We start from the raw sequence: 23,418 nt of genomic DNA on the forward strand, positions 1-23,418 counted from the left end.
CAACTGCTTACATACAGTTTCTTGTATGTTTTCGTTTAGCTTTGTAATAACACTTTTTCGTTTTGCTTTGTAATAACACTTTTTGTTCGAAGGAAAAGATAAGGGTTCGGAACGTTCTGTTTAGCTTTCGAGAGAGGGTTGGGCAACACTGCATGCTTAAAGTTGCCATATCATATGCTGGAATAATCACATCATTGGATGGAGTGTTAATTGAGCAACACTGCGCGGTGAAAGTAACCATATCGTATGCGTGAAGCAGCGATTCTTCAGTCATTTTACCGTTCCCATATCTCTTTCATCCGACAGAAATGAAAGTAAATATTGCATACGGGATAGAAAATACCATACTTCGAGGACTTGTAACGTCGCAATGGGCATTATTTAGGCCCACTGGCATGGAAATTGGGAAAAAGTCGAGGAAATGCTATAAGCGAAGAAAATCATGGAAAGTCGGAGAATTTTGAAGATTAACAAAAAGGTTGGAAATTAAGGGAAAATCATTCTATGTTGTACGTGCCCGATTTGAGAATAGAAATTAGTGTCTCACCTTTCTCGAACTAGCTTCTTGTTTGTGGGCCGGACGGTCGTGCCATCTGCATGTTATGCGGCGAAGAGGAGACGAGGGCTCACATCCTGCACGAGTGTGTTTGGTCGGCACCCCTCAGACAACGCAAATGGGGAGACAGTGCAAGGGACAGCATTGAGCAGACCATCCAGGCTATATGTAGGGAGGAGAGGAGTGGTATAACGAATGTAAATATCAAAGCCCTGGGCTCCTATTTTCATGCAGTTTGGAGGGAGCGCAGGAAAATACTGCAAGGAGTCAGTGAAAGTGAAGGGTACGGAACAGCAGTGGCTCAGGCATAGGTGGAGCGTGTAGTGCAGTGTTGTGAAAATGAACAATCTCAAATGTAAGAAGAGGACCACATTGCTATTTATATATGTACATAGTATGTAATTATTTTCCAAATGTTTCTGTTTATAAATGTTTCTGAATGTATGATAAATGGGGTGCATGTTTAAGGTCGGGGTGTTTATGTAACAATATTGTAAGATACGCACAGCCGTAGGGCTCGTACCAATATCAATAAATATCATATCATATCATATCACAGAGAGGCTAATCGAAACTGGACCTACAGTTTAAAGTGGGATCCGAACCACTGTACCATTTTCTTCCACCGCGTATTGAACCCGTAACTCCTTGACTACAGAAGGCGACGACGTTACCACTACGCCATCGGGAAGGCTCCAAACTTGCCTCTTGGTGAGATTTTGTGTTAAAACGTTTTTATAGTTCACCTATTTTATAATATTGTACAAACGGAATCCTCTTGAATAGCATGTTCAGTTTATCACTTACAAAAAGTCCTGATCAACCCTCCATGTTTGTGGAAGAATGCCCCTATGCATGTGTAGACTGCAGAGCGAGCAGCGGTATGCAAATGCTGCAGGCGTAACATTTCTGTCTCTTCTCTAGTGCTTCCTAAATCTACGCGAACTGTGTACAACTGAACAATAGATATAAAAGACGTTACTGAGTGAATTCAGTAATCGCAGCAATATCTCTGGAAGGCAGTCTTACACCCTTTTCGTAAAACAGCATGGCGACGAACTAAAAAAAAATGTTTGAATTATTTTTGAATGACAAACAGTAACTTTCGAATAACTTGTCGGTCAATATTCAAGGAAAAGATATAGTCAGAGGTTTATCTACATTTTTCCATTGCGGTGGGAGTTCAAGAACATTATTTAGGCGGGTGTAAGGGTGAATTTAGGGTCAAATGATCGTAAACGGGCCCTTGAGAAAATTTTAGAGGCTAATAAAAAACGTAAGAAAATCGGATATATATCTTTATCTGTGGTGTGACTCATCATCAGCCAGGCTCGGACGAAACGCAACTCATTAAACCGTCGCGGACGAACTGTAGCATTTTTCTACGAATTTCGCTTTCGGACGAACTGCAACTCGGACGAAACTCTACGAAATCATTATAATTAACTTATATTATCAGTTAATTTACATATTTAATTAATTTATTGAATTTTTATTACATGAATTGGTAAAAATTCGGTATAAGAATGGAGATATTGATAATCTAGCTTACATAGCTATAATTTAGCTCGCCAAAATTAAGGAAATTAATGTAAAATACATAAAGAATTGTGTGTTTATAGAATATCAAAAAATGAATGTTAGATCTAGTTGACGAAAAGTAAAGTAACTGATTAATAGAGTGCGGATTTTGCATATTTTATTCCGGTCCTGTAATTAATATGCAACCGGGTTCTAAAGTTGTTTCAGAGCATTCCGAACCTAAGTAGGGGGGTTTTATAGTTCATATAAATGCATATTTAAGGTGTTCGTGCATATTTACTGCGTAAGCGCATATAAATGCATATTGCGTGAAAAAATCATTAAATTGATAGTTGTTTTTAATATATTTGTTTACTTGGTTAATGTTTCGTCTGTGGAATGTGTCTGAGAGTAAAATTTTCAAGCACAGGTGCTCGAAAACCTCTCTTTATGCGCTGCAGGGCAGACGGTCCCCCCTCCTTGTGCAAAGCCAATTGGCTTTGTAAATGCACACTTTGCATCCCTCCCTTCGATTGTGACGCAACTGGAGACAGAAGGAATGTCTTTGTGTTCTGCTCTCACTCTTCGGGTAAATGTCAAGAAGGAAATTGTATCCGTTCCAACATCAGTGGGGAGAATTATTGCAGAAAGGGCAGATAAAGTGACTTCCTTAGGCCCACTGGCATTGAAATTGGGGAAAAGTCGAGGAAATGCTATAAGCGAAGAAAATCATGGAAAGTCGGAGAATTTTGATAATCAACAAAAAGGTTGGAAATTAAGGGAAAATCATTCTATGTTGTACGTGCCCGATTTGAGAATAGAAATTAGTGTCTCACCTTTCTCGAACTAGCCTCTTGTTTGTTTGAATTGTTGTTTTGTTTTGTGTTTGAATTTTTTGTGCAAAGTGAAAGCTGTGCTATAAGGTGAATCAACAGAACTATTACAAGATCTCACGCCAGAGGACATAGCTGCATTGAAATATTGTCCAGTGACAAGTTGTAGTGTGGAGCGCACTTTTTCTTCATACAAGGATATACTAACTGATAAACGGAAAAAAATCACTCCAACCAATTTAGAGAGATATGTTGTAGTGCACTGCAATTTACATAAATTCAAAACTAGAGTGCGCGTCAAATCTCCTGCATATGGCCTTGAACTGCTGAACAGCACCAGCGAATCACAGACATGCGGCGTTGCCTAGTTCAGAACCTGTTTTACCTCGCTACTAAATCGTGTACCTGGCGCTCGGATATAAATATATTATTTCAAGTGTCAGTAGTTCAACAGATGGAAAGATAATGAATTTGCGAGTATGTACGAAAAACAAGCGTGATTGTAGCTTATACCGTTCCCTCTGTAGAAGCAATGTTATTATAAACGTATTTGCATTGTATCGTTTTTGTTCTCACTTCGTTCCTGTTGCATTCCGAAACTTTCCGATTAGCGAAGGAAACAGGGCAGGTTCGTTCCCAGTGATGGTAGAAGGAGAAATTGACGAAGAGGATACCGTCACTGTTCGTTTTTCCCACGTTTTTAGTGTGTGTGTGTGTGTGTGCAGCATGTCGTTGAGTAAACCAAGTGGTAGTGATAGCGAGAGAAGTGAGAACAATACAGTGTTGTACGAAGCCAGGCACGACAGGTGATTTTTCAGGTGTACAATTTTTTTAAAAAAAATGTTCGAGTGAAGAAGAGAGCAGTAAAATTGACTTTAAGAAGTGCCCGGCTCTAACAGCTCGAGCGTGTGGTGTGAATCAAGCTACCGTTTCTCGGATATGATCGGGGGCAAAACAGTGTGGATCGGGGCCTGCTCCAATGTTTCAATCACCTAGAAAGCACATTAACGTACCAAAAAAGAACGACAAACTTAGATAACTTTGAAAAAGACGTAGTTCGTAGAACCGTCTTTGAAATTTACGATTGTGGCGAATTTTCTACTGCCAAAAAGATAACGTACTCTTTACGGGACAAAATATCTTACAAAGGCTGTACAACTTCCACCTTGAGAATATTGAAACAATTATGCAGTCCCTCTGGCATAATCAGGTATGTTCTTTTCTCCCATTAAGTTTATTATATGTTATATTATCTAATGTTCCGTGCTCTCCGTGACAAGGCGTTTCGCTCAACCACGCTGTCTCTTTTCCGTGTGAGATTTCGACATGGCACCGCTGCAGTGCGCTGCTATTGGCTATCGCCATATGCAGGAGATTTGACGCACACTATACTTAACGATTTTCGTTATACGTATTGTGTTTAACAACTGGAAATTGTAAATTCAATTTAATACAAGATTTTGCAACGTTACTTGACATGGAAGCTGTTGTTACTTCGTTACCTTCAATGGTCACTATGTGTGTGTGTAGTACTTTAAAAAATAAATGTATTTCGAGGATTTTTTTTGCGCCTATATTTTTCCTTTACTGCATAATTTGCATATTTAAGTGCATATTTTACTTGGTTTTAGTGCATAGATGCATGCATATTTTCCAATTTTTTAGTGCATATTGATCCGCACTTTACTGATTAATTTAATTATGATAAGTAGTAGTGTGCATAAATCTTCTTTGGTACTGACATTCAAAGTCCTATGATCCCAATGTAATCATTGCCTTCCAATAACCCTCCACTAAGCAACAAAAGTTTAACAAGTATATTTTCTTTATTTAATTTTAGTACTTTATAAGTCTTTCGTTTGGGGGGGGGGGGTCTGGCCCTCCTGGACCACTTTCCTTAATACGTCCTTGTTGTGAATACAGGGTGTTTCCGTGACCTTTATTCAAACTTGCAGGATGGATGGAGTCGTTCGCCTGATCTGACCCCACTTGATTTTTTATTATGGTGTCATGTCCAGAGTGTTGTCTACGAGACGTCGGTAGAGTGTGCTGGCAAGAATCCTTGCAGCCTGTGATATCGTCGGAACGACTCCAGTCCAGGGATGTTCGAGATGATGCGACAGAGCTTCTTGCAATGCTGTCACGCCTGCATCGACGCTGGGGACGTCATTTAGAACAACTTACTTACTTACTTACTTAGTCGATCCTCTTCTACCTTGCGGTGTTGAGGTTTCCCAGAGGGTCTTCCATCGGATTCTGTCTCGGGCCAGCTCCTTTGCTCTCCTCCACTCTCCTCCTCTAGCCTCTACAGCTGCCTTCATATCTTCTTCCCATGTTCTTCTGGGTTTCCCGCGTGGTCTTGCTCCTTGCATCTTTGCATTCAAGGCTTGTTTAGCTATTCTGGAGTCTTCCATTCTTTGTATGTGCCCAAACCATCGTAACTGGTTCTGTTCGATTCTCTCAAGCACTGGTAATACGCCCAGGCTAGCTCTAATGGTCTGATTCCTAATTTTGTCTCTTCTTGTTTTCCCTTCTATTTTGCGGAGAAATCTCATTTCTGAAGCCTGTATTTTACTCCTATGTTTATTTGTCAATGTCCAGGTTTCACTACCATAAAGTAATGTAGGTAAATATATCACTTTATACACACGGATTTTCGTATTTTTGGTCACTAATGGATTATTTAGGAAATTTCTCTTTAGCGCATTAAAGAGTCTCCCTGAGGCTTGGGATCGAGCTATAATTTCACCATCTATTCTACCATCTTGCTGCACTATAACCGCGAGGTATTTAAAATCTGTAGTCTGTTCTAATGTCGTTCCATTATTCAAAGCAATCTGATGTATATTTGGCTGTCGTGCCATCATGATGGTCTGAGTCTTTTTATCATTTATCTTCATACCCCTCTTTTTTAACTCTTTTTCCCAGATTCTCACGTTCTTTTGTAAATTACTTTCGGAATCTCCCAATATTAATATGTCATCGGCGAAGGCACAATGGTTTATATATATTGGTTTTAAAAACCTATACCCCAGCTTGAATTTCTGTACCTTCCCATTGCATGATTTAATAACATCATCCATTAAGGTGATAAAGAGGAGTGGGCTAAGGATACATCCTTGTTTAAGTCCTACTATAGTCTCAAATTCTTGAGACTGCATTGCAGGTGCGGACATAGTTTCTACATTTCTTGTACAGACTCTGCGTTGCTGTAATTAATTGATTGCTAACCTTTCTTTGTTTTAGTATTTTCCATATTTCATCCCTCGGAATGGTGTCGAAGGCTTTCTCTAGATCTATGAAAGCCATATGTGCCTCTCTTCCATATCTCATCAGTTTTTCACTGATCTGTCTGATGGTAAATATGAGGTCTTGTGTGCTTCTTCCAGGTCGGAATCCGCACTGTGCCTCGTCTAGCTGTGGCTCTACCACTTTCCTTATTCTATCTTCTAGTATCCTCGCATATACTTTCCCCGGCACACTCAATAGCGATATCCCACGATGGTTTTTGCAGTCTCTATTATCTCCTTTTTTAAATATTGGCACAATGACACTACACTCCCATTCAGCTGGTATCTTCTTTGCTTTCCAAATTAGATTAATAATCTTGAGTAGTATGTCTTGACCACTTTTGCCCATGAATTTAAGCATCTCAGGTGCTATCTGGTCATGTCCTGCCGCTTTGCCTAGTTTCATTTTCTTTAGTGCTCTTTTTAGCTCCTCCATAGTTATTTCTTCTTCAGTTTCTCCCTCCTCTTGGTGTTGCTGTTTTTCTTCCTCAGTCTGTTCTTTCTCCTTTTCTCCAATTTCCATATTTCCTCCAAGCAGTTTTTGGAAATATTCTTTCCACCGCTCCATAATGTCATTTTCACTTCGGAGGAGGTTACCACTTTTGTCTTTTATGAACTTAAGAGGACATTGCTTCTCTGTTCGCATCGATTTTAATACTTTGTAGAACAGCTTTTGGTTATTTTGTAGGTTTCCTTCCATTGCTTCTCCAAATTTTTCCCATGACTGTTATTTTGCATCTTTCACTATATTCTTCACTACTAATCTTTGATGTTTATAAGCTTCATAGTCACTTAAATGTTTTGTGAGTAGGTATTTTTTCCACCGTTGCTTCTTTTCCTTTACCATTTCTTTTATCTCTTCCGTCCACCATGCTGTTCTTCTCTGTTGTTGCTTTCCGCTGGACTTTCCGCAGATTTCGGCCGCTGCTCCTAAGATTGCCTCTTTATATAAACTCCATATTTCTTCCAGTTTATCTTCTCTCATAGTGGGCCATTCCAATGTTTCCACCCTTTGTTTCACAGCCTCTTGATAGTCTTTTTGTCTTGCCTCTTCTCTCAATTTATATACCTTTATTCTTTCTTTAGGTTTCCTTTTGTTATCACCAGGGTCATTGGTCTTGATATTAACATGTAACTGCATAATTACTAAATAGTGGTCACTTCCAATCTCGTAACCTCTATATGCTCTTGCATCTAAGATAAATCTCCACTGTTTCCTCTGTGTCAATATGTAGTCAATAATAGATTTTTCCTTTCGGCTGGGGACTTCTCTTGTATATCTATGTGTTTCTTTATGTGGGAACATTGTGTTCGTAATTACAAAATCATTTCCTGCACACATATCTAGTAATCTCCCATTATTATTCTGGTGCGTCTCGCCGTATTTCCCTAACAGCCCTTCCATTCCTTCTATGTTATTTCCAACTCTGCCATTAAAGTCACCTAATACAAAGACAGCTCCCATGGTGTCATCCACTGTCCTCTGCAGCTCTTCGTAAAATCTATCTTTCTCTTCTGCTATATCATCTTCATTTGGTGCATATATAGCAATAAAAGTAGTGTCTTCATTTATGCTACTGTTAAAGGTTAAAGTTACCAAGATTATTCTTTCATTGATGAATTTCCAGCATTTAACATAATGTCTGTAGGCCTCGGAGATTACTATAGCCACTCCTCCTTTTGCTCTCTGTTCTTTGCCTACGCCTGAATGAAACATTAGGAACCTTTCACCACTATTTGGTTCTATTATTTGTTCATATCCATTTCCTTTTTTCTTGGTCTCTGTCACCGCCAATATATTCAATTTTGCTCTCACCATTTCCGTCATTAATTCAAACTCCTTTCCAGCAAGTCCACGTACATTCCAGGTTGCCACTCTCATTATCCTTTTCCCTCTCTTGGTCGTCAACAGTTTAATCAGTCCGGTTTCTCCTCTGTAGTTTCTTTTAATAATTTCATCTCGGACACTCGGGTTATCAGCCCTAGTTCCAAAGCCTTGTGGGAGGGGCTGCCTCCCTTATAGCCCTCGGCCTGCTAGATTTTCTTTTAGGGTTTCTTCCCTTAGCCTTTGAGGTTTCTCCCTCTCACTGCAAGGCAGCAGTTTGCCTCGGTCCGGGACTGCTTATTCGGGTTTCCCCTTATTCGCAGCTAACCCCCATATCTGGGGGCCATTCGCTATCCGCCACCTGCGACCCGCCCAGTAGCTGAGGCTCGCCCTGGGTTAGAACAAGTACTGTGTCGTTTTCGTCGTAAAATGCTACGATACACTGTAGTAATGTCCATATTAAATCTACAAGACGAATCTTTCAGTTGTCTTATTCCACTCTCATGGCCAGCTCAAACCAGTTTTGTCTTATAACTTTTTAATGATGCGTTTCCTCATCTCATATTGGTACTTGGGTCAGTCTCCACCCACCCTGCCAATTTGAATCAACGTCACGGAAACACCCTGTATATATATTTCGCAACTGTTGCGAATACCTACTTACAGTTTTAAAAGCAGCCAGAGTATCTTGGTGGATCTAAAAAAATGTCAAATTCAATCTAGATGGGATATCAGTAGTACATACAGTATAGTCTTGAAACTTCGTAGATTGCCTTTTCCTTCCCGGCATCCGAAGATCGCCATCTTTTTGAAACCCGGTCGTCAATTCCCTGAAGACACTTTCAATGTCTTGAAGCTCCTTTTTATCCCCTTTTTAAAAGCACATATTTCACTCGGAGGATTCAACCCTATCGCTCTCACTTCGCTAACTTCCCAGAACTCGGAGGGACGCGTAATAAATTGAAGATTCCTTATCTCCAGGCGGCTTCCATTGTAGCCCTGCCTCCTCCCGCCCTCTTAGGCACCAGGACACGTAATTGTGGGCGTCGCTTGTTATCTGACACCCCGTTTTGATGCACAGTCAGAGACGTCGGAGAAATGTCGCTGCTGGAAGAGTCGGCTCTTCCGAATCTTAATGGATCGATCTTACTGTGAAGGGAGCAGCAGGGTGCATCTAAAGTAGTCATTATCATAAACGGGACGTTTTGCAGGTTTCTTTCAATGTGGACGGGCAAAGTTTTCCTTTGTTTGAGGTCGAAGGTGTTTCTAATATCCAGGGAACGGATGTGACATATTTAGTTATTTTCACCAAAATATGGAGTTACATATCGATTTAAAATTGTAAAAATGTATATTTTTTTAACAATATAAGACACTAAACGAGCTAGATAAAGTAGTCTCGTCATTGTAATTATTACCGTGACTGTCTTGAAGAGAAACCAGAAGCGAATCCCGTATCGTTGCTTCTGGCGCTGCTGTCGGGAGTCCACCTACTAGCGAGGGCGGGGTTAGCAATGGGCTGCTCGACTTGGTACTCTCTTCAAATTTTTGTAACAACCAGTGCTTTAGTTTATAACGGTCAAATATTGAGTAACAAGTAATTGATCTCATTGCCCGTTATTAAGAATTAATTACAATTGGTAATATTAAAATCCGTCGCGAATAAAGGTGTCTAGCGACTGCCTTAGCCAACGCTAGCTTGCTCAACCACCGTTTTCGCCCGAATCCGGATTTACATGCATTCATACGGAGAATAGCAGGAACAGAGCAACTTCTAAACCAATGGACCGAATTGGATGATATTTTAACCAGCGGAAGACCACATCATGAAAGTACAGATTTCAGAATTTCAGCCTAATCAGAACAGAACTACGGGAGTTATAAATTATTAAATATCCATCGCTGGATGCAATGGAAGACTATACCCGTTGAGATAGCCCTAGCTGAACGTGCCCAACACAATACCAGACGACTTGGACTAATCTCTTCACGAGGGGCTGCTAGCAGAGGTTAAGGATCGGCCAGAGCTTCGACCAGGATAGGAGGACAACGGTCAAAGCACCGAAAACAATAAATAGGCACATAAACACAGAGGCTAGAGCGTCAACACGTTCAAATCTTGCATAAAAGGGATTTTTGAGGATAGCGAGAAAACAGTTTGCCTAGAATCGACACCGGAGTATGAGCTACGCGCGACGTAGCTCCGAGTCGCGATCTGACCCGTGGTCTGGATTTGTCTTTTGACTCGAGTGAGTGTTTAGAGCCATGGAGTAGAGCAGAGTAGACCCAGGGAGTCGTTTCTCCCTCGCCGTCAACGCATCCGTGCACATACGTGTGGTTATGTGAGAATAACGCCAGACACGTCCACCTGTGTCAATCGTCCGAAACAACGTCCTAAGTTAGTACAAGTTAATAGCAATTGATAGCAAAGTTAATACCGAAGTGCATAACAGCCAATACTAAAGTTAATAACATTTAATATCCATGTGTGTCCATTTGAAACCGCGAATGGCTCATTGCGTATGTTCGTCTCAACGCCTAAGCCTCGTATCTCTACGTACGAGTGACAGCGAAGGACTGGCCTATTACTGCGCTAGTTGTCGTATGGAGTCGACAGTGTACGTGTACCGTCATGGACGTGCCAGCGAAGTGAACGAGTGAAGCCAGTATCCAATGATGCCATATTTAACTACCGAGTGATCCACTTTCGCCAACCAGGATAACCGCGAAGTACAACACCGGAGTGTGGACGCCTTCCAAAACTGTAGGACCACCCTACCCAGGTCAGAGGGAATGCAGCTAAGGTAAGATCCAAGCAAGTGCGTGCGTGAGATAGATGACGCCAATCTACCGCAAATCTGCGTAAATCAAATCGTTTCATAACTTTACTCGGTGCTATGGCATAACTAGACATCCTTATTCCGGCGGACAAATCAACGTTATAGATCAAAGTATATGTTAGCAGCAAACCATAGTTCATTGAAATATATTTGTACCTCCAGAAAAGATAGTAGGGTTCGCACAAAGAACAATTATTCACATTATACTTAAAACCCTAAACAGTAAATTGTAAAAAGGCAATGTAGCAAAGAAATAGCATGAGTATAGTCAAAGAATTAATTAATCTAACCTTTGTAATTGTCATATTGTCACAATATGCCATGGAATGTGTGTATGAAAGAGTGAAAGAGTGCAAGATGTACTGTTTATTTATCTGTGTTCTAATATATGTGTATATTCTGAACCACCGTAGTACTTATGTCACGTCATTTCAGGTGGTTGAAAACAAATCCTCCTAAGTTTATTCTCGGTAACTCCGACTGTAGGCACTTATCCTGACCGTCTTATAATTCATGTAATGTTTAATTAGAGTGACAGGTGTGTCACGGGGAGCGATTCTGCGTTGTTGCGTTGCTTTGTCGTTGTTTAGTTATACGCACGTAACAAGTTCTTAATCTCTATGGTTGACAACAATTGTACATAAACAGTATTTTCAGGTGTTTTACAATAGCAAGCAAACAGTTGGAAGGTATATTTAAAAAAAAAAAAAAAGTTGTTCGGATGAAAAAAAACAACTTTTAATTGGAAGGTATTTAAAAAGTCGTAAACTATCGTTTCTTCAACGTCGCTTCAGACTTTGTCAGTTATTCGCAAGAAATTCACCCAACTCTTTGGGTCTCACGGGGACATGTAGTTATGGTGCGAATATGGAGTATATGTTGAGAAATGTTCTGAAATATGGAAATGATATGTAAAATTAAATAAAATATGGGAAATAGGAGCCAAAACCTAATAGGCTATATGTACAAATATGGAAAATATAAGCTGCATGTTTCGAGTCTACATGTCATGATGCGCAAAGATAATACAAAATATAGGTAACTGATATCAGCTTCATACATAAATATGTATTTGCATATAAATCTGTTCCCTGATAACAGTTTTAGGTATGATTCCGAGACACAGATTGCGTTCCAGACTTAAGTGTCAGAGACTCTCGGTCTCGCTTGTGACTGTGGTAAACTATAATGCATGGTGTTTAAGAATATTACCCAAGCGAAGACTAGAGTGCCCGTCAAATCTCCTGCATATGGCCTTGAACGCCTGAACAGCACCGGCGAATCACAGACGTGCGGCGTTGCCTTGTTCCGTGACAAGGCGTTTTGCTCAACCACGCTCTCTTTTCCGTGTGAGATTTTGACATGGCACCGCTGCAGTGCGCTGCTATTGGCTATCGCCATATGCAGGAGATTTGACGCGCACTCTAGGTTATTTTATTATACCGATATCTACCAGATTATTCATAGCTACGTCATACATTAATTATACTCATTGCAAAGTTTGTAAGCCATGAGATTAAACTGTGAACCTATGCAGCCGTTGTTGGTTGCATCTGTTCGGAATAAATACACTTTTCGAGTGTTCGTAGTTTTGAATCGGAACGTCAAACTCAAAATACTGAAGGAAAGTTGTTTGCCCTTTTTACCTCTACATGCTGTGAAAGTTTGTTCAGTGACACGATGTGTACATCACTTAAACTATACATTTCCCCATTGATGTGAGAATGAGTCGGGTCTTTATAAATTAAAACGAGACAGACATTCGTAACACACAAGACGAGACTGAGAACTGCCAAGTCCCTAATCCGGGGTGATTATTCTGAGCTTCACATACGCCCTGTCCTTCAGATACCTCGGTCAGGTTGGAGGTCATTTTAATTGCCGTCTTTTTTGCAAGTTAGACCGACTGTGGCTCTGGTTGCACATTAAATAGCTTCTTCCTAATGCAACATCTCGGAATTGTCGGTACCAGCTGGTGTTTTAAGAAATTGAACCATATAACCCGATTGTTAGCATTTTGAAGTCGTTGAACACTGACTTCCATTGTAGGCGTGCTTATGGAAGATCTCTCGCTCCACCTTGCTGGTGGCACTAAACGTTGAATAGTCGATTCAGAAGGCGTATTCCGCACATTAATATTTCGACGACTGGCTCGATCTATATCATTGAACCCTGGGGTTCAAAATAGAATTGTATGATATTGATTAATTAAGCAGCAGCGTAAACTTCCATAAACAATCTTCGAAATGTAATGTATAAGTTATGAGCAGAAGAACAAACAAAGTTCTGGATTTCTTCAATCAAATCGCGAATTTTCCAAAACCCTGTATTTCCATCAACAACTACTTTTTCGAAAAACACCTGATTCGAAACATGTTGATACGATATATGGCTAGAAGGGCCTCCTCCATGGCGCAGTGGTAGCGTCATTGCCTTGTAATCAAGGGGTCCCGGGTTCGATACCCGGTGGAGGCACAAGTGGTTCGGATCCCACTTTAAACTGTAGGTCCAGTCCCGATTAGCCTTACTGTGCATAAAGTGGACTTAAAACACCAACTCAAACCAAACGATATATGGCTAGAAAAAAAACCTACTGATGCGAAAACATTATTATTGACCAAATTACACTTGGAAATGTTATCTTCTTCAATTTTTCACGGTTGGAAACAATGTTGAAAGCTATTTTGAAAGACTGTTAATGTGTTCCGTCGATTTTGCTTTCACTGCATCTACGGACTCGACGCGAGTTCCTTCTAGTGCAGATTTCAGTTTTAGGAACAGAAAGAAGTTACACGGGGCTAGGTCCGGTGAATATGGTGGATGTTCCATCACTGCGGCCTTGACGTCTTAGTAGACAGTGCGTTGTGTGCCGGCGCGTTTTCCTGATGCAGAATCCACGAGTCGTTCTTCCACATTTCTGGTCGTCGTCTTCTCACCCGCTCACGAAGTCTTTAGAACCGCCTTATAGTACACCTGGTTCATTGTCTGAACTTCAGGCACCCAATTAATGGAGATGGTATTTCGGGTGTGGAAGAAACAACCATCATAGCTTTGATTTTCGTCTTGCACATCTATGTTCTCTCTTTTTTTGTGGAGAAATGGGACTTTTCCATTGCATGTTGTCGCTTTGTTTTAGTATCGTACTGAGAAACCAGTTTCGTCACAAGTAATGGCATTTTCTATGAAGTTTGTTCGTTTTTTCCTCAGGATTGAAGATGTTTGGCACCACCTTTGCACATATTTTTTTTCAGCCTAAGATTCTCATTTGGTGTGGAAGGGGGGCTTCTGTCCCTGTTCTTATATCAGATCCAAATGTTGAAAATTATGTCATATTGTTGGATACTATTTACAAACAAATATACAAAACTACTCATACGAGGGTCACTATTTATATTTTGAGCCTAACAATGAAAAAACAGGAATTTGGCATTGAAAACTGCTTTATTGTTTTTCGAAGTATTCTCCTTTATGGTCAATACACTTTTGCATTCGTTCGAACCATTTGTCAAAGCAGTTTTTCCAATCTTCTTGAGACACCTCCATAATATGGTTTTTGAACACATCAACGGCGTCTTCCGCCGACGAAAATCGTTGTCCACGCAATTTATTCTTGACATTCGGGAACAAGAAGAAGTCATTGGGTGCCAAATCAGGACTGTACGGCGGATGACCCATCAATTCGATTTTTTGACTGTTCATAAAGTCGGTTGTTAGACGAGATGTGTGACAGCTGGCATTGTCTTGATGAAGAATGATCCGACGGCGTTTGTTTGTTTTCCGTATTTTACCGAAGACCTCTGGCAAACAAATTGTTTGTACCATTCAGAGTTGACCGTTCTACGTTCCTCTAAAGGCACAGTTGCCACATGACCAGTTTTCCCGAAAAAACAGGCGACCCTTTGTTTCGATGTGCTTCGAGCGCGAACAACTTTCGTTGGATTGGGTTCATCTTGAAATACCCATACATTCGACTGCTATTTACGTTCCGGCTCATATGCATATATCCATGATTCGTCACCTGTTACAATCTTATATACGTCTTTTGAAGCACCAAGATTGTATTTATTGAGCATTTGTTTGCACCAATTGACGCGAGCGTCTTTTTGAGTTTTTGTCAAATTGTGTGGGATCCAACGAGAACATAACCTTTCTCACAGCTAAATGATCATGTAATATTTTATATATGCTGCCTATGGTTGCCTCAATCTCACAGTATGTCACATGACGATCTTGCAGTATTAGGGTTTGCACAGCATCAATGTTTTCTTGAACAACAACTGATTTTGGACGACCTTCGCGAATCTCGTCGGTGACCGAATGGCGGCCACGATTAAATTCGTTATACCAGCGTTTCACAGTGGCAAAGGATGGGGCTTCATCGCCAAATGTGGAAGTAAGTTGTTCGATGCACTCTTGTCTTGATAATCCACGTCGAAAACCGTAAAAAATCATCACACGAAAATGTTCAAGAGTTAATTCCATTTTATTGTTGTCGCGCAATCTCCAAGGCAACATAAACCACAAATGAAGCTATTGACAAAACATTTGAAGTACGTTATGGTCAATAATGCCAGACGATTCCGTGCAAACGTCAAATCGCGCCTAACTTCAATCAGTGTTGCCAAGGCTCAAAATATAAATAGTGACCCTCGTAGTCTGTGCCTGATTTCAAATCTTGAAACTAATATGAACGATTGCAATATCAATTCTCATAAGAAAAGAAAATGTAAAATAGGTAAGCTGTTTCGTTGCTAAGCCACGATTTGTTGAAAGCTATTGAATAGAGATGGCAAGTTTTCTGTAGTTCGAATCATCTTAAACGGAACCGAAAATGCATTTCTAAATAATTATTTATAATATATATTTATAATCGTTAAATCGACCAGAGAACATTTCTGATTCCGCATTATATATTTAATGTTGGTGATCAGATTTCCTCTGAAGTAGATAACCGAGCATAATATTAAATGCCCAAGCCTTGACGACACAAGAAAGTTCAAATGTCAAACATATTTTAAAATTTATAAATACTGTGCACCACTTTGAATAGTTAGAACTTTCAAGTATCGATATAGAAGCGAATCGATATTATTATCTTCAAGTTACACATTGCTATTGTAGCAACAATAATAATGTATATTTATCTACCTTAAAAAAAAAGCGTGCAAAACTATACATTTCCTGTGTACGAACACACATTTCAAGTGAAGCTTTAGCCACGACCTTTGAGCTGCCTGTTTTGAGAAATGTTTAACATACGTATTTCATTTTCGTGGCGAAACTAAAACGTCGGTAATTTTTTTTAAAATTACGTTTACAAATTGCCTGCACGCTACCATAAGCAGATCTTCAAGTTGTTCTCCGTTTACCTATGTTTGCAGATTACGGTATATGAACGTTTCACTGTATAGTCTAAACTAGCATGGTGCCACCAATGTGCATTTCGCGGACACTAAGTCTCCGGCTTCGCGAAAGTGCACCGAGTGCTTAGCTAACCGCAGGAGAGCGCGTGGTGTGGCCCAGAGGGGGATGGAAGTTAAGATCCTGAGGATGGCTCTCGGCTGCAATTGGATTGACGCTATTAGGAAAGGATTGTGTCCCAGGGGGCATTCCGTAAGAGCAAAACTATGTTTCTGCCACAAAAAACACTTGGTTTCTGTTTCCTTTCAAGAAGGGAAACAATTTACTCAGGACTCTTCATTTCCTGCTATGATTTCTATTTCTCGCTCTTCCTTTGTTGCTCTGATTCGCCTGTCTTTGTGTGTGTTTTTATCTGCTTATTTTTCTCGTTCTCTCTTATACCCTCTCTTTTTCATTCTTTCTCCTTCGCACAATGTTCTTTTCTCTTCCCCCTCAATTTCTGTCTGTCTGTCTGTCTCTCTCCCTCATACACACGCACATACACACCCATTCTCCCTTTCTCTCCTCCTCTTTTATCTCTCACCATTTCTCTTTGTCTCTCAATCTTTATCTTTGAATCTCTATATTTCTCTTTGTATCTCATCCTTTATCTTTGTCTCTCACCCTTTTTCTTTGTCTCACACCCTTTCTCCCTGTCTCACACCCTTTCTCCCTGTCTCTCACTCTCTCTCTCTCACACACACCCTTTCTCCCTGTGTGTGTCTCACCTTTTATCTTCCTTCCTTTCTTTCACTCTCTCTGAACTTACCCTTTCTCTCTCTGCCTCACTGTCTTTCCCTATATTGCTCACTCTTTCTCTCACTCCCCCTCCCTCTCATTCTCTTTCTCTGTGTGTGTTCCTCTCTCTTTCTCGTTCTCCCTCTCTTTCGCATTATATCGTTCTTCTTCCCACTATCCCTCTTTTTCTCCCCCACACACGTCCGCGCACATTCTCTCTTTATCTTTCCATCTTTTAAAACTCTTACTCTCTAACACACACACACTCTCTCTCTCTCTCTCTCTCTCTCTCTCTCTCTCTCTCTCTCTCTCTCTCTCTCTCTCTCTCTAACACTCTCTCTCTCTCTTTCTCCTCTCCTCTCCTCTCTCTCACACACTTCATTCGTTAATTGTACAGCCCCATGCATTTGTGCGTTGTAAAAGTCAATACGATCATTGCAAGGCGTAATTTCACGTCACTGTACAATCAAAAGTTTAAATTTGATAATTCAGAAAGAAGTAATTTTCCCTATCCTGTTAATGTTTGAACATTGCTCGTTTTGGGCTTGTCCCCAACTCACTTAAAATGTACTACAGACAGTTTCTATTTTATTAGCACATTTGGTTTTAACTTGCTTGTGGGTATTTACGTTAAAAAGAAATAAAAAATTGAACGATGATCAGGACACGGGACGCTCAGCGTACGCAGTGCTTCATGAGAATTCATCAGTCATCGCGTGTTCGACCGTCTCTCGTAACATACCAGCTAACGTGAAAGCTGAAATTGATGACAGCACCATCTGTTGACTATTAGTCACAATGACGTTTCGTAGTAAATGGTGAAGTAGATTGTGATGAAGCAAACGCATTAACAAATCTTGCTAATAGATGGGTCAGAACAAAGTTAATTTTTCTTCTATAATACTAATTTTGAAGATCTACACGTACATACACACACTTATAAACAACAATGAAATATACCAATCACGAAGCAAATTTGTAAGGAAACTTAAATGTTCAATTTTGTTGCTAGTGGTGGTTTGTGGGAATTATTTTTCAAATTGATTGTTTTGCTCCTGTAGTTTTATTTTTGTCCAGCGCCCGAAGTGGATGGGAAAGCTGTGGACAACCCCGGTGTCGTGTCGATTGCGCCGAGGCTTCTTATCGGTTCAGTTCCTCCGCGACATTTATGTCAAGACCTTCCTTGGCTGGTTTTCCCACAATCCAGAGTATCATCACCGCCGCGCGAACGTGTGTTTATGGACATATGTGTTTCAGTGCATAAAGGGGACTTAAAACAAAATCAAACGTTTGTTTATGACGATGCACAGCTGTGTTTACACTGAAATGTTAAACCTATCCAGAGAGTCAAATATGACTTTTCTTTACTTATTTCAAAAGACGTTACACAGGATTACTTCTATCAATTTTATTCCACAACACAAAATACACAATTCAGTATCAGCCTATTAACTATTAATCATTTATCGTTAATCGTCAAAACAACATTGTAAATACAGTATTGTTAAAATATTGAAAGCATTCTACAAGTAAATGTACACTTTGGAAGCAACATAAATGTGCCAGTCTATTACACTTAATTATTATACACTACATAAAATCGTCAAAAACATTATAAATACATTGCATTTTTTTTCAAACATTATATACGTAATAGCTACCTACGTATATATAAACACAATATTTCGATACACTTGCACAACAACAATACAAACGTTATTTGAATTATTGTAAGTATGCAAATGCTCGAAGGCATTGCACGCGTTGTTTCTATCATTTCCATATTCTCAGTCATCTTGTCGTCTCTCTCAAGTTTCAGTTTTACATAAATACTAATTTCCCAATGTAGATCCCTCATATATACTTTCATCTTACAATCACCTTCCTTTTCAATCGAAGATAAACACAGCTGCAGCTGTGCAACGTCATAAACACACGTGCGCACGGCAGTAATGAAACTCCGGATTGTGGGAAAACCCACCAAGGAAGGTCTTGACATATGTCGCGGTGGAAATGAACGAATAAGAACCCTGGACGCAAACGACACGGACTCGACAACCCCACCCCAGTTAAGGAAAATTTCTCAAGCAGGGTTGGCATAAAACACAAGACTTTCTTTTTTTACAAATGTTTAAAATGTTTAAATTGATATTTGATAGTCTGTGGTTATTTGCATGTTTTGTAACTTTGCTTTTTCATTCAATCCGTGTCATTTTGTTTACTGTGCACAGAAATCTGTTCACTGCCTGAAAATGTATGTTCAGTTAACAAAGAAACATATCGTAATGAGTACCCATAGGTCATGTTTAAAACACCTGACTGTTTTTTTTTTCAAGTGTTTAAAACATTTTAAAAAATTGAATAGTACTCGTTTTGTTCCTCACTTAACATACTGCACGTAGTTGTGAATGTCAATATTTAGTTGCATTCAGTTCGGCGTAGTTTGGTAGTGGCTAGGGGGGTTAAGCCCCACCAGAACCAGGGATTATCCCCCCAAACACATACGACATATCCACAAAATAATTAAAGAAAGACAAACTGCACAAAAAAAATATAAAATTCATCACGAAACTTACATTTGTTACATGTGAATACAGAAGCACCAATTAATATTATAATACTTATATTAGAACTATACCTTATTTGTTCTAAAGAAGAAATATATTCTTTAACAAATTTGTAACCATTTGTAATAGTGGATGTATTCTTTTCATAAAAGTGATACTCGACATCAACATATTTCCATTTCCTTTAGAAAAGATGTGGGGGTCGCCTGTTTCTCAAGGAGAATGCCCGTGATGATTCTCGCAATGCGTAAAGGCATGAATAATGTCATGGGCGTATCTTGGAGTCTAACTTTGAGGGCCAGAATCAGAAAATTTCCATCCCATAAAAATAGCGTCGAGAACTATTTTCATATATAACTGTTACATTTAAGAAATCGTAAAAAATATTATTTATTTATTTATTCTTCAGCGGCAGAAGGTTAAAAAATAGTGCACGGACGAAACTCCGCCTATGGCATTCACGATAAAATGTACGAGAAAAATCAGAAATCGTACTTCGGAAATCAGAGTGGCTACCATGTGGATATAGTTGGCCTGGCAACTTTGTATTAGTTGAAGCTTCTCGAAGAGCTTACGTGAGAGATTTAAGGGTAACGTAAATATGTATTTTAAGAAATTCAAGTGTTTGCTTTATAACTAGAAATATCCCTCCCTTGGATGATTAACAGATTACTTATTAATCATTATTCTTAGAAAATAAGTATTTTTTGCATTATGTTTTAAATCTTTTATTTGTTCAAAACATGTTTTCGTTCTTAATAAAACCAATGTTTAAAACAAAAAAAATGGTTTCTTTTAAAAAAAAGAAAAGGACAAATTTTACCAACCCAGTGCTCAAGCATCCCCAACTTCATTGCTTCCATGTTGAATCACGAAAACGAGTGTGTCTGACACTAAGTCTCGATTTCACAGAGGTCTGGTCTACTCGTCTTGATTTTTGAAGGCCGTCGTCTCCTGTATCCTTGCTGGTGGATTCGATTTGTGATAGCGATGGAAGTACATATCAGAGATTTCAAGCATACTGACAAAATATTTGCCAATGATTGACGGTTAGCATCTTGGTCGAGTCTGTTGCATATCTTACTGTTACATGGCCAACCCGATTTCTGTTTTCGGCATGGGTGATCTCAAACGTGGATTTTTTTCCTTCATTCATGCAGAAGCTATGATCAATTGGCACCCGAGGGACGTAAAGGCGACCGGAGCGTGACAACAACAATCTTAGTAAAGAACAAAGTTAACAAGCGACATTTGCATGAACGTACACTTGCAAAACATACATTTTCGGCAGCTATCTAAATCTCAAGCTTTCGTTTCCGGCATCGCTCCAGTCCTGGAACATTTATTTTCGTTAGTGATTGAATTCTGGAGCCTTTGTTTTCGTCAACGATGCAATTCTGGAGTCTGTGTTGTTTTCGGCAGCGATCCAATTCTGGAGCCTTTGTTTTCGACAGCAATCCAATTCTGGAACATATATTTTCCGCAGCGATCCAATTGTGGAACCTTTGTTTTCTGCAGCGATCCAATTCTGGGGTCTTTGTTGTTTTCGGCAGCAATCCAGTTCTGGAGTCTGTGTTGTTTTCGACAGCGATCCAATTCTAGAACCTTTGTTTTCGACAGGGATCCAATTCTGGAACCTTTGTTTTCGACAGGGATCCAATTCTGGAACCTTTGTTTTCGACAGGGATCCAATTCTGGAACCTTTGTTTCCGTCAGGGATCAAATTCTGGAACCTTTGTTTTCGGCAGGTATCTAATTCTGGAACCTTTGTTTTCGGCAGGGATCCAATTCTGGAACCTTTGTTTTTGGCAGCGATCCTATTTTGGAACCTTTGTTTTCGGCAGGTATCAAATTCTGGAACCTTTGTTTTCGGCAGGGACCCAATTCTGGAACCTTTGTTTTTGGCAGGTATCAAATTCTGGAATCTTTGTTTTCGGCAGGTATCAAATTCTGGAACCTTTGTTTTCGGCAGCGATCCAATTTTGGAACCTTTGTTTTCGGCAGGGATCAAATTCTAGAACCTTTGTTTCCGTCAGGGATCAAATTCTGGAGCCTTTGTTTTCGGCAGGTTACAATTTCTGGAACCTTTGTTTTCGGCAGGGATCCAATTCTGGAACCTTTGTTTTTGGCAGCGATCCTATTTTGGAACCTTTGTTTTCGGCAGGTATCAAATTCTGGAACCTTTGTTTTCGGCAGGGACCCAATTCTGGAACCTTTGTTTTCGGCAGTTATCAAATTCTGGAACCTTTGTTTTCGGCAGGGATCCAATTCTGAAACCTTTGTTTTCGGCAGGGATCCAATTCTGAAACCTTTGTTTTCGGCAGGTATCAAATTCTGGAACCTTTGTTTTCGGCAGGTATCAAATTCTGGAACCTTTGTTTTCAACAGGTATCAAATTCTGGAACCTTTGTTTGGGCAGGTATCAAATTCTGGAACCTTTGTTTTCAACAGGTATCAAATTCTGGAACCTTTGTTTTCGGCAGGTATCAAATTCTGGAACCTTTGTTTTCAACAGGTATCAAATTCTGAAACCTTTGTTTTCGGCAGGTATCAAATTCTGGAACCTTTGTTTTCAACAGGTATCAAATTCTGGAACCTTTGTTTGGGCAGGTATCAAATTCTGAGGCCTTTTTCTTTTCTTTCGACATCGACCCGGAGCCTTACTTTTCGGTAGGAGTTTTCTTTTGAAGCCTTATGGTGTTTGGCTGTAATTCTTCTAGAGCCTTAGTTTTCAGTAGCGATTCCCATTGCAGAAGATTGTGTTTTCACAAGATCCGGATGAAGATGATTTCGAATGAATCTGTTCCGACACCAATAAAAAATAATGCGATTATTACTCTTTCTTTGGTTCACCTTTATCCTTGAGCAAACGCTTGGAGTCGAGACAATAACCGTGGCCTTGGAAATTATTTAAAAAATGGCGGAAGAACGTTAAAAAACTCACATGCATCTTTTACTCGGTCATTTTCCCAGCAAGAGAAAAGTGTTCAAGTGCAAGTTTGCTTCTTGCGTAAGGGCATTTTTGGTTTGCGGAAAGAAGAGGGAACATGAGCAGGCCCATTGTCAGTCAAGGACAGGTGGTTACGTAAGGCTGTTGCCGCAAGAAGTGGAAGTGGTACTGTAATCAAGCAGGCATAAACTGGGGACTTTCTGCCACTGAGGGTTAACGAAGCGTGTAAATGTCTACCGTAATGTGGCATACTTAGGCCAAAGAAGGGGATTTTTTTTCGCCTTCAAATTTCACTCTCTTCTACGTCATGAAGGGGTCTTTTCCCTTGTAGTCTTTTTCAGAAAACTTTAATTATTTCTTCATGAATACAAATTCGTCAAGAATATTTTGGAGTAGTCGGTAGGAGCCGATTCTATGGGCTCCGGCCTTCTGAATTGACCTCTATGTAGTTGCTTTATAACCAACATTGCAAGAGTACATTGTAATCAACATTAGTAGAGCAACTCGAATGCACACGAAACAATAATAACAATTTAAAAAAAGCCCGGTTCGGTGGCGGAGCGCATTTAGTGGTCGACTTCCGGACTCGTCACCGAAGTTCCCGAGTTCGTATCCCCGACGTGGATGCAGAGGGCCTGTCACGAACTTTTGTCTGGAGGGGGGGTCAAGTACGAGAATAAACATGCCAATAATAATTATAATAATAATAATAGTAGTAGTAGTAGTGGTAGTAGTAGTTCTCATAGTGGTAGTAGTAGAATAGTAGTAGTAGTATCAAACACGTTATTATCCTCGTAAATCACGCATAAAGCGGGTAGATGTCGGTGCTAGTGCATTTGTGTTGGAACAAAGGATTTGAAATGTTTTTCAATACGTTGAATGTCACATTAGCTAATAA

At 39.9% G+C, this 23,418-nt stretch overlaps 2 protein-coding genes across 4 annotated transcripts in view; one reads left to right on the top strand and one right to left on the bottom strand.

Moving 5' to 3' along the window:
- Mgat4a (alpha-1,3-mannosyl-glycoprotein 4-beta-N-acetylglucosaminyltransferase a) overlaps positions 1 to 23,418 on the top strand; it is a 534,709-nt gene that overhangs the window by 215,721 nt on the left and 295,570 nt on the right. The gene's annotated exons all lie outside the window — the stretch shown is intronic.
- On the bottom strand, positions 6,928 to 8,082 carry LOC145991691 (protein CFDP2-like). Its single transcript, XM_083127751.1, has one exon. The coding sequence runs from the start codon at positions 8,080 to 8,082 to the stop codon at positions 6,928 to 6,930; it is 1,155 nt and encodes a 384-aa protein (XP_082983877.1).

This window comes from Lepisma saccharinum, chromosome 8 (genome assembly GCF_977018435.1).
Source record: "Lepisma saccharinum chromosome 8, izLepSacc3.1, whole genome shotgun sequence".
NCBI classification, from domain to species: domain Eukaryota; kingdom Metazoa; phylum Arthropoda; class Insecta; order Zygentoma; family Lepismatidae; genus Lepisma; species Lepisma saccharinum.